Genomic DNA, 12,547 nt, shown 5'->3' on the forward strand with positions numbered 1-12,547 from the left:
TATATATTTATACAGTGCATATGTACCACATGTTTATATAAATATTTACATATATATATACACACACATCATAATACAATGTATCATTGTATATGTAATATATACAATGTACCATATTATAATCATAGAGATACATATCTCTATTATTAAGAATTTTCACAGAAATTTAAGTAAAATTTTAGGACCTTAGCAATAAACACAAATCCTCCCTCAGTTTGTACATTGAGACAACTATGCCTCAGACAACTATGACTGATCAGACTAAAACCATATTGCAATATTAAAGACAATTTTAAAACACACTGATCTGTAATTCCATTCCCTTAATACAACTATTTGCATTTTTCCTTTTCCTCTGCAATTTTCTACTTACTTATAGACTATTCTCAGAAATCTATGTGGTCTTTTGCATCATAAACATTGCATCTTTGACATTTATCATCTTTATTTTTAATATTTTTATATTATACCATTAAGTTCTAATCATTACCCACTCATAGATCATATAGATGGCTCCCAATTTTTAATGTCATAAATAAATCTTTATATATAGCTATTTTTTTCTTACCACTAACAGTAAATAAATGAATAGGAATCAAAGAAAACAATGGCTCTGACTATGCATTGATAAACAGTCTTCTAAAAGGATTGTATCAATTAATACTTTCCAACATCATATGGATATAACAATTTCCCAGAAGTCTATGGATTAACTGAAAACTTTCAGATAATTTAGTAGGTGATCATTTTTCCATTCTGGTTTACACTGTATATTAATTCACCTTTAGTCCATTTGATGTTGGTCTCACAGATTTTGGTGCCAGTTTTTAGACATAGCTGATGTAAATATAAGCCTGATTTATTCATAAACCAGACACAAACTAGTGAATATAATAAAAGCCATCTATCTCTATGTAGCTTAAATTTACAAATGTATTTTCACCTACATCAGATGATTTTTACAACAATCCCAAGAGATAGAAAATGGTTTTGATGAGCTGGGAGAGTGTTTGCCTAGCATGCACAAGACCCTGGGTTCAATGCCCACCACCAGGAAAAGAAAAAGAGGAGGTGGGGAGTGGGGGGGTAACGAAGCTAAACAGCAGTCAGGATAAAAACTCTAACGTTATTTCAACTACAGTATATATAACCTATGAACAAAGAACACCTCCTCGAGCAAATTACTCAAAATTATTAAAATCCACAAGTGCCCATAATCTAATTTCCTTTAGTTACTTTAGTCTTGTATATATCATTACTGTCAGACACTAACTTCCTACCAATTCTCCCATCAGTTTCTGAGCTCTCCCTCACCAGAAAAACCCTAAAATTGTTAGTTGGCATCAATCTAGGTCGTGCACACACGGTGGCCTTTTACAAAGTAAAGCACTATTTTAAGCAGGCATCTCTTTATAAGTCTCACTCTCAGCACAACAGCTAAATACCACAATCATTAAAGGACAAAATGGCATAATTTTACAAACATATTATAAAACACTCTTTCCAAAATCCTGGTAATATCCACTATAGCAGAATATTATAGACCCAGAACGCTGTCCTGCTCATTTAAATACATAGTGCAAGTCACAAGGAAGACTGGGCTAGAGAACAGAGTCTGATGGACTTAACATTGCTATCCCCCGAAGAATGAATGAAGGGCACATATCGTTTGTAGTATATGACATGCTCTCTATATGTGAAAGGCAAGAAAGCATTAAAAGCCATCAGAAAATGACTTGAGAAGGCAAACATCCTCATGTCTAAAATGGGAATGATAAAGACAGGGGGCAATTCTCTGTACTCATCCGGCTTGAAATCTCAGCATTTGCCAGACTGAGGAGGTCTTTGTTGACATACCTTCTTCTCTAGGCTTCCGGGCTGCACAGGTTGCTTTCATTCTACCTCAGGACTATGCCTCAGTCCACGGGCTCCTTCTCTGACCTCCAAAACCTCAAGTGCTCCGGGAGTCTACCTGTGATCCTCTTCTATCTGCCCTCTCTACTTAGGCCATGTTATGAGCTGTACTTGTCCACACCAAAATTAACATGCTGAAGTCCTAATTCTTCAGAATGTGACTGTATTTGGGAGAGTCTCTCAAGAGGTAATGAAGTTAAAATGAGGCCATTGGCATAGGTCCTAATCCAATATATCTGGTATCCTTACAGGAAAAGATTGGGACACAGTCACACACAGGGGAAGAGGAGGTGAAGAAACAGGAAGATGATGACATCTAGAAGCCAAAGGAGAGAGGTCTCAGGAAAACCAACCCTGACCACACTTGAATCTCACTTAGCCTCTAGAACTGTGAGAAAATAAATTTCCATGGTTTACACCAACCAGTCTGTGGCACTTTGTTATGTCATCCCTTGCAAATTAATAGAAGCCACTTCATCCAATCTCATGGGTACCATCTAATAATTCTTTTTTCTTTTTTCACCTTTTGTATTTTCCTCATTCCAATTTCATAGTGACCATTAGAGTCAACGAATATAATTTTCTGGCAAAATCAAACAAAGTCCATCCATCAACCATCTAACACAGGAACTGAGTGGATTATGCCTGTATCAATAAGAGGGACATTATATATAATTTCTTGTTTCAATGCTTTTTCTAAACCAAAAATAATTTCAATTTACTAACAAACTAAAACATCAGCACAAAACTCAAAAGGAAAAAATTCAAAGAAACAATATTCTGACTTACCCAGATTATCTATTCTACGTTATTTTATTTCCTTTAGAATAATTTATTCTCCTTTGCCAAAATCAATCATGCATAACATGAATTAAATGGCTGACTTCCCCAGCAGAGTCAAAGTTCTACAAGGGCAGGGTCCACATATGTCATGTTCCATTAATCTCAGGGCCTCTGGAAAGGAATCTTTTAAATGTATCTGGTGAATCCACTTTAAAAGGTATAAACATCTACTCTTTTTGCATGAAATAAATGTGTGAATACTTTAATCAAAATGTCTGGAAGATAATATATGCAGGCTTTCTTCAACACACTTGAAGTGATCTGACTTAGCAAATGTCTTCTAACTTCAAAATTTTAATATTACATGACATAGAACATTCATCTTCATCTACTTCCCAAGACTCTGTAGTCATAATATATAGAATAAATCTTCTCAATGAATTGGTTTTCCTATAGCCTGAATACCCAACAAAGTAAAGCTTGGACCTGACATTTGGGTAGATCAGGCCTTAGGGTTCCACATTCACCCCCGGTGACACAGCAGAAGCCCCATCTGATGACTCCTAAGTTGCCATCTATTCCCTTGAACTCCAACTCTGTATGTCCACCTGCCTTCAGGGCAGTCCTATCCAGATATTTAATAGGTAACTCAAACTAACTATGCCTCAAATTTAATTACTGATCCACCCACGTCACCTAAACCCTTTTATCACCTCCACATCTTTTCCATCAGAGCTATTCTTCTAGTTAATAACCAAAACTTCCTTTCCTTACGTTCTATGTCCAATCTATGAGAAATTCCTCTTACCACAAACAAAAAAACAGAAAGAAAGAAAATCCTAAATCTGACCAATTCTTCCATTTTATATTTCTACAACCCTGGTCCAAGTAGTTAACATCTCTCAAATGGTCTATCCGAATAACCTTTCTTTTTAAATTTAATTTTTATTTTTTTTAGTTGTAGGTGGACACAATGCCTTTATTTTTATTTATTTTTTTATGTGGTGCTGAGGATCGAACACAGTGCCTCACCTGCGCTAGGCGGGTGCTCTACCACTGAGCCACAAACCTAGTTGCTATTAGAATAACCTTTTATCTGGCCTCTCTGTCTTCTCCTTTTCTTGCCCCCTTCTCCATAAAGCAGCCAAAATAAGGTCCAACATCCTAAATCAGGTCACATCCCCTTCTATGTAATTTGCATAATGCCTAAATTTATAACTAAAATAAAACCCCCACCTTCTTTGTCCTGACCTTGGCTTGCCTTGCTGCCTCAGCTTGACCCAATCTTCTACTAATCCTTTGCCAACTGACTTCTCCTCATCATTAAGTCTTAATGGAAATGTCACCTTCTCAGAGACCTTCTCTAGAGTTCTAGCTAAAGCATCATGCTCAGTCACTCCACCACATTACTCAATAAGGCAGCACTTATTAGCACCTGAGTTTTTTCATTTGTTTGCATGCTTGATGACGGTCTCCTCTCACTGGAGTGTAATCCCTGGGAGAGTGGAAACTCTGTAATTTACCATTTCCACCTAACACCTAGCACAGTGTGGGGCCTGTTTATGGCTGACTGGAACCTTCTTCATTCTGATCATGGAAGGAGGGACAGAGTAAACATTATTTATTCTCTTGCTATCCCAGATTTTTATTAAAGACATAAAAAGTAGAAAGGGTAGTTCAAGCAAGAATGCTGAGTGAAGAAAGCCAACTGGAAGGTCCACGTATGACCCAAACAATATGAAGGGACACAGGAGATGAGGCTGACAACATAAGCTGGGGACAGGCAGACCAGACATACACCCTGAAAAACTCTTCTGGGAATGATGTTTTCCCCTATTTCAGGCCTCTCTGGACTTTAGCTCTTACAACCCAATTCTTCTTATATGATTTTTAGTTAGATAAGACTTTTAGCTCATTAGAAAATTACATCTGCAGTTTTTTAAAGATAATTTTATTGATATATAACTCACAGGACTTATAATTCATGTAAGTACCCAATTCAACGATTCTTAGTATATTCACAGCATGCAACCATTACCATATATCATTTCAAAACATTTTCATCATCCCAAAAAGAAATCCCATTCACATTAACAGTTACTCCCTCATTCTTCCCCAGCCCCACCACTCCTGGAAATCATAACTCTATTTTCTGTCTCTATAAATTTGCCTTCTCAGGACATTTCATATAAATGAAATCTTACATTCTTTTATGACTGCTTCTTTCACTTAACATAATGTTTTCAAGAATAATCCATGCTGTAACACTCATCATTACTTCATCCCTTTATATGGTTAAAATATATCCCATTTTATGAACATTCAATGTTTTTAGATATTATTCCTCAATCTTTTAAATCAAGATCACACATATTTTATAATTTTTGTGATTAAATGCCCATCATCTTCATTTTAGAAGGTTTTATACCTATTTTTCTCTAAGTAACTTGATATCTATTTCTTTAAAATCTAAGGTCCATGTCTCCGGCTACCCAAAATTCCCTCTACTTTATACTCTTCCCAGAAAGATAAGGATTCTAGAATAAAAATTTCTCCCAGATATATTAATAAAGAATAAAATGCCATGATTTAAGCAAAATAACATGTCCTAGAAAGCTGAAAATCTTCTGCAATGGCTGGATTTTCCTCTTATGACAGTTCTAAGATAAGTAAAAGATAAATTTGTGGATGCTTATCTCATATATAAAAAAATAAATATATGCATGTATACATTTTTTTTTTTTAAAGAAGGGACAGGCACAACTTTCTCTCAATTTTTTTTTTTGGGGGGTGGGGTTGGGGGGTAACAGGAATTGAAATCAGGGACTTTCAACCACTGAGCCACATCCCCAGCCCTATTTTGTATTTTATTTAGAGACAGGGTCTCACTGAGTGACTTAGAGCCTTGCTGAGGCTGGCTTTCAACTCATAATCCTCCTGTCTCAGCCTCTCAAGCCACTGGGATTACAGGTGTGCACTACAACCTGTGGCTCTCTCAACTTTTAACCAGACTTGTTTCATCTTTAGGTTAATAGATTACCATACATATATATATCTTCCATAATTCTGGGGAGGGAGGAAGAGATTTGCTTTCAAACAAGAAATCATATACTAATATAATTTTCCAGCCACTAGACTCACTGCAAAAAAACTTGTCACCATATGATTCTAATTACTTCAGTATATTAAAACTTTACTCCCATGGGCAACAGTAGGAGAGAAAAAAAGGATATCCCAAACCCATACTGAAGAAGCTAATCTCCAACTGTGACAACTGATGTCTTTCCTTCCCCTTCAGTCAAGGTCATCTCCTCAAGAACACTCCTGTCTCTGCTTCTTTGCTCACATTAACTACCCTTTCTAAAATACACTCTTCCTTGATCTGCCCTTCCTTCAAAGTTTATCTCAAGTGCCATATGAAAGCACTTTCTCCAGTTCCAGGCACACACCACTACCACACTATGGCAGAAAGAACAAGGATTTGGAGCTGGTCATTAGCCTGAAGCTGATTTCCTATATGACCAACAGGGATCTACCCAGCCTAGCTGAGTATGTTTCCTCATCTGCAAAGCAAGCAAAATAATTCAGACTCCTGTAGCTTTCTTGAAAAGATTAAATGAACCTAATCGGAAACTGCCAAGCACTGTTACAGGCAGATAAGAGGATGGCTTATTACCTTTTTCTCCTCCTTTGACCCTATTTGACCATCCAAGATTAGTGATCATTCTGTCCTAAAATATAATAACAATCAGATCCAGCTCAAGAAGAAAGTAAATGAGTAACCTCTTAGATTGTTGAGGCTACTAGCACTGTTTGGTGTGATTATCTAGAGCTTTAATTTCATTTTGTTGCTTGTCAACCTGTAGATTTAAGCTTATTTCAAAAATGGAAATCATTCCAAACAGAATCTCTATGCTTTCTCGAAGCAAGAAGTCACTACCAACGGAGACCCTGCAAAGAGAAAGCCACAGAAAGGCTCTTTCCTTACCTTGTGGGTTATCCATTCTCGCCCATATTGATAGACATTGTTAGCTGCAGAATTCAGGGCTCTTTGGACCACCTGAGCCTCAGGAAGCCAACTAATTTAAAATAAAAAATGAAAAAAAAAAAAAAGGATATTTTTAGTGTACCATTCCAAAAACACTTTAAACATGATGTGTTACTTTAGGAAGCAATAATGCCAATCAGTCATTAATACACAGATGTGCATCACAAGCAAGGATTGTTGACATCTGGGCCTGACTGGCCTAATTGTTACACTCAAAATTTCCCTTCGATCTTTCTTTAGCATTTAGACCCACTTTTCCTCCTTCATTCCACTTTGCCTTGTTTCTCTGTTCACATATAATCTGGGTCATTTGCCTATTTCAGCACCAGAAGTAGTTCTGGAACACTGGGATAGTCAAAATCTGGAACAAAGTTCTCAAAGTGCGATCCATGAACCAGCAGCACCAAAACTGCTTGAAAACCTGTTAGAAAAATGAAAATGTGGGCTGGGGATATAGCTCAGTTGGTAGAGTGCCTGCCTCGCATGCATAAGGCCCTGGGTTCATCCCCAGCACATAAAAAAAAGAAAAAGAAAAAGAAAAATGCTTGGGGCCAACCCTGGACCTACTGAAAAATCGAGACTCATTGATCTAAGGAAGTGAAAAACTGAGAAAGAATTCAGAAAATTAACAGGGTAAATAATTATTTTCAATTTATTATCCACTAAAGATCTTTTTAAGATGTAAGGAACTCCTGAGTAAACACACACACATACAGTGCATGTAAAACCAGTAAAGTCCAAAGACAATATGTTGCACCGATGCAAATTTTCTGGTTTTTTTACTGTCCTATAGTTATGGACAATGACAACACTGGAGGGGGTGGAATCAAGAGAATAGGGGACCTCCCTATACATGTCTTGCAACTTCATGTGACTTCAAAAGCTAAACCAAATAAATAAAACACCTGTCTACAACAACCTGATCTAGGGCTGCTCTGACTACTGTGCTTTCAAAATAGCAATAGAGGTGCCGCTATTACAATTCAAAACCAGTATGAAAGAACTTGGGTTTATTTGCCTTATAGAAGAATGACTGCCAAAGAATAGGAATCCTTTATAATACTGAGACTAGCCCTAGAGGACAACACCTGGGAGAAGGCTTGCCTGGATCAGGTGGCTCTTTCCTAAACCCTAATAGATGGATCATGTTGATTCCTTGCTTTCTCATTTCAAAATATTTTATGTTAAAAGAACATAAAGGGCATAGAGGACAGATGATCTCACTTCTTACCTCAAAGGCATACTGCCCTAATTTTCCACTTTCCCCATTCCAACCCACTAAACTCAAGGGTTTATATTCATATCTATTCTGATCTGCTTTCCTCAATTTGTGCTGTGGATTCATCTCCTGCTTTATCCTCAGAGACATGTCCCAAGAATTACCCCTCTCCTAATATTTTCAATTCCTTCTACCCTACCAATTTCTTCCCTTCAACAAATAAATGAGATTCCTCCATCTTAATTTTTTTAAATTTGCTCTTCACCTCCCTTCAACCATCAGCTGCTCTTTCACAGATAAACATGGGAAAGATAAGCTCACACTTACTTTCTCCACTTTCTCTCTTCCCCATAATTTAACACAAAGTAATCTAATCAGGTTCTGCTCTACTAACTGAATACACTGTAGTCACTACATCCAATCTCACTCTTACTTTTTCTGAAGCCTTTTTTGGGGGGAGGGGCAATAATGAGGACTGAACCCCAAACCTCGTTCATACTCAGCATGACTCTCTCTCTACCACTAAGCATGTGCCCCAGCCCTTCTGCAGCAATCTGACATCTGCTATCCACTACTGCTTTCTTAAAATTTTCTCTGCCCTTGGCTTTCCTCTTGTTTCTCTCATTCTCCTTTGCCACCTATGGTTTTCTTTTCAGTCTTAAAGGCCAGAGATAATCCAGAGGGCATATACCCAGGGTCCTCTGTGTGCATCACATACATTCTTTCTTAATACACTCTAATGCAACCCAGACCTCCAATTCTGGACTCACACCAACTGCTAATTCCTTCCCTATATCCTTGATTTCTCTCCTGCACTGCATACCCACCTAGCCTCCTGGATGCCTCCACCTATCCTTCCTGCAAATACCTAAAACTTAACAGGTTAAATTAAAAAAAAAAAAAAAAGTGAATTTTCCCCACCAAACCTCTCTTCCATTTCCTGTCTTACTGAATCCACCATCATATATTAATTTCTTAAGCCAGAAGCAAGTCACACTAGATTTCTTCTTCCTATATCTAGTTCACAACCAACAAATCTCCTTAAGATTGTACAACTCTATCTCTCCTGCCCACTTCCACTAGACCTGTCCACAGTCCAGGACTTTACAACCTCTTATCAGGTTTTATGATTCTCAGCTGGTCTCAAGGGCTACATCTTACATCCCACAATGCAGATGGGAAGACTGTTCTAGAATGAAATCTGATAACACTTCCACTTCTTATATCTTTTTTTCTAATATTTATTTTTTAGTTGTAGTTGGACACAAGACCTTTATTTTATTTATTTATATGTGGTGCTGAGGATCAAACCCAGGGCCTCACATGTGCTAGGCGAGCACTTTACCGATGAACCACAACCCCAGCCCCCGCTTCTTATATCTTAGTCAAGAAAATAAACATCCTTGCACCCCTCTTTCACCCACTCTGGAGCCCACCCTACCCCAATGTGTAATCCTTCTGTCACTACAAATTGCAGAGTTTGCTTTCTCTGGAAGTTTACATAAATAAAATCATACACTATATAGTCTTTTTTTTGCCTGATGTCTTTCACTCAGCATGCTCATACTGCATGTTGGTACGTGTACTATTAGTTCAATTGTATTTAACGCTGAATAATACCCCCATTGTATTGTATTTAACGCTGAATAATACCCCACTGTATAGATATGCCACAATTTTAAACTAACGAGAAGTACTGAGGACAAGTAACTTGGGTATACTCTAGGTAATATGGTAAGTCATTAGAAATACATTTTCAAAGGAATTCTTTTAAGAATATTCAAATGTGATGTTAAAGAAAGTTCAAGCAATACCAAAAGCAGGCTTTATATTAAGAAATCAAAGGAGAAAATCAACATAAATTTCAATTTATAATCCTAAAATCAGATTATTTCCTGACTTAATTAGTGACTAAAAAGGGTAATAGAGCAGGCCATGCCATTTGTAATGAAGTATAATGTAGGTAAACAGCATAACTCTGCTACCATTCCCCACAAAGACCTAAAACCCTTTTTACACAAGTTAAATTAAGCAAGTATACAGAACTCCTTGAGGTAGGAGATCAGTAAACTTTCTCTGTGCAAGGCTAAAGAATAAAAACCTTAGGCTCTGCAGATGTGGCTCTCTGTGCCACAACTACTCAACTCTGAATGCTCAAAGTCCCAAATCAGTGAGAGGCAATAAGTAAATGAATGGGCAGAGCTGTGCTTAAAAAAAAAAAAAAAAAAATTCATAAAAACAGGCAGATGGATTTGATCCTGGGCCAAGTTTGCCTATCCCCCCCCCCAAATTATTACAAATATGAAACTATTTCAAGAATTACATAGACAGTTGAGGAGTCACACATATAGTGTATGGTTCCCTTCAGCTGGATAGACACATTGGTTGTAAGTACTGATTGCCACTGGAGAATTACTATCCCAAGTTGTTAAACTATAATCCTGGTCCTTCATCTCTAAAATGAGGGTAATTTCTTCAATCTACCTCAGTCACTATGCAAACAAATGACATCAGGTAGATGAAATTATAAACATGATGTAAATATATAAATCTCAATTCAAACATAAGGTATGGAGCTGGCACAGTGGTGCATGCCTATAATTTCAGCTACTGGGGAAGCTAAGGCTGCAGGATCATGAGTTCAAGGCCAGCCTGGGCAATAAAGCAAGATCCCATCTTAAAAAAGTCATTTATCAAACATTAGTCCTAAAATTTTAAGCACTTGCCCCTCCTCTTCCCATATTACATGCCATTCTTCCGAAAAAAAAAATATTATTTATCAAAGCTTTGGCAAACCCTATCTTTTAATCTTCTAATGTAGCAGTAATGGTAAAGATCATTTCATGCCAACAGATGTTGAAATTAGGTCATCCATCACTACTTTTTTTTTCCCCCAAAACAATATTCTTACTTTGCCCACTCAGGGTGATTTGCTAGGGTTTCATTAATCAAATTACTTGTGACTTCAATCATGTGTACACTCTCTTGATGTACCTGTATTATGGATAAAGAAAAAAGAATCTCAGTAATTAATAAAACTAATTTAAAATTTAACTTTCTACTCTAACTGGAGCAATGCTTTTAGAGTCATAATTACGCATCTTGGTTTTAATTAATTTATAATATGCACTGAAAAGTTGCTTTACATGCCCTATGAAACACACTAAAAGAAATAAAAAATACATGACAGTTCCCTGTCCTCAGGAAGCTCAACAATTTACTTGAGGAAAAAAAACACAAACAGGTATGTATTTTACTTAAAATACAAGGATATGTATTTTAATACATATACAAAACGTTTAGTTTGCATATATACGTGTGTGAATACATATTGTAACTACATATGCAACATGACATTCTATTAGCTAACAATTATATTGCTAGGTGAGATGTACAGGCAAATAAGCAACTGAGGAAATACAAAAAGCCAACTGAGGGCTGGGGTTGTGGCTCAGAGGTAGAGCGTTCGCCTACCATGTGTGAGGCACTGGGTTGGACCCTCAGCACCACATAAAAATAAAATAAAGATGTTGTGTCCATCTATAACTAAAAAATAAACAAATATTTAAAAAAAAAAAAAAAAAAGGCCAACTGAAACTACACCTCTAACTTTGCCTTGCCTGATAACCAAGGAAATGAGGGGGAAAAAAAGAAATGCACCAGATGAGGAAAAGTTTATCTGTGACACCAAAACAAGGAAAGAAACAATTCAGTGCCACTTGGAATACAGTATCAGGTAAAGAAACAGAACTGTCTAGAGCACAAGAGGCCTGACAGCTCATTCCTAAGTGACTCCCACACCCAGAGCTGACAAACCCTTAAGATTCACATGTAGCACACAAATCTGCCGAAAGAAAACCAAATCCTTATCCTTTTCTGACTGAAGAGGGCAGAAGCCACAGTAGAGAAGAAACGGATAAATCACAGGAAAAAGATCAACGGTGCTGCTTCACCATACCCTCTTCTCCTCACCTCTCCCTCTCCGTGAAGTTCAAGAACATGCAAGGAACTGAAGAAACCTTGTAAAGAGGAGGGCAGTTTCCCACAGGGATGTGTATGACCTCAGCCAAGTGGCAAAAAATGCTAGAACAAATCACATGACAAAATGTGGAGCAGAACAGAGTCCACCTGCACTAACAGCCACTGAAGCAGTCACTGCAACCCACTTCCAATTCTATCAGGCCCCAGCAAAAGTGGGAAGAACACCAAAAGACAACTGTAGCTTGAAAAGGAAGACAAACTTCAAACACAGTGAGGAGAGAATCAACCCACAGAGAATGCCTGAAAAAAGCCCCAGACCAAGTAAGGCCTTATAAGTTCTTAAGAAGTGTTTAACTTTCATTTAGTGGGACTTAACGCCTAGAAGTAACATGTTACTTAAAGTTTTTAAAGTAAATCTGGATGCTGCATACAGAACAGAGTAAATAATGAAGCAGCAAGCTCTATTGGGAGGGTACTGAACTAAATCAAGGCTGGTGATAGATTTCAGCAGGGCAGTGGTGGAGAGGAAAGCAGGGACTGCATTTGGGATACAGCTTTCATTAACCGACTGTTTTGAGAGACCAAGTTTGTATTCCTGAAAT

General features: G+C 37.3%; 1 protein-coding gene across 4 annotated transcripts in view; it reads right to left on the reverse strand.

Moving 5' to 3' along the window:
• Positions 1 to 12,547, reverse strand: part of Tmem245 (transmembrane protein 245) — an 82,936-nt gene that overhangs the window by 36,632 nt on the left and 33,757 nt on the right. For all 4 annotated transcript variants that reach the window (XM_077797073.1, XM_026391156.2, XM_026391157.2 and 1 more), the window contains 2 exons: positions 10,876 to 10,958; positions 6,686 to 6,776 (listed from right to left, as the gene is read on the reverse strand). In XM_077797073.1, the coding sequence (XP_077653199.1) occupies positions 6,686 to 6,776; positions 10,876 to 10,958 (174 nt within the window). The remainder of the gene's footprint in view (positions 1 to 6,685; positions 6,777 to 10,875; positions 10,959 to 12,547) is intronic.

The sequence above is a fragment of the Urocitellus parryii genome, chromosome 4 (genome assembly GCF_045843805.1).
Source record: "Urocitellus parryii isolate mUroPar1 chromosome 4, mUroPar1.hap1, whole genome shotgun sequence".
Lineage (NCBI taxonomy): Eukaryota > Metazoa > Chordata > Mammalia > Rodentia > Sciuridae > Urocitellus > Urocitellus parryii.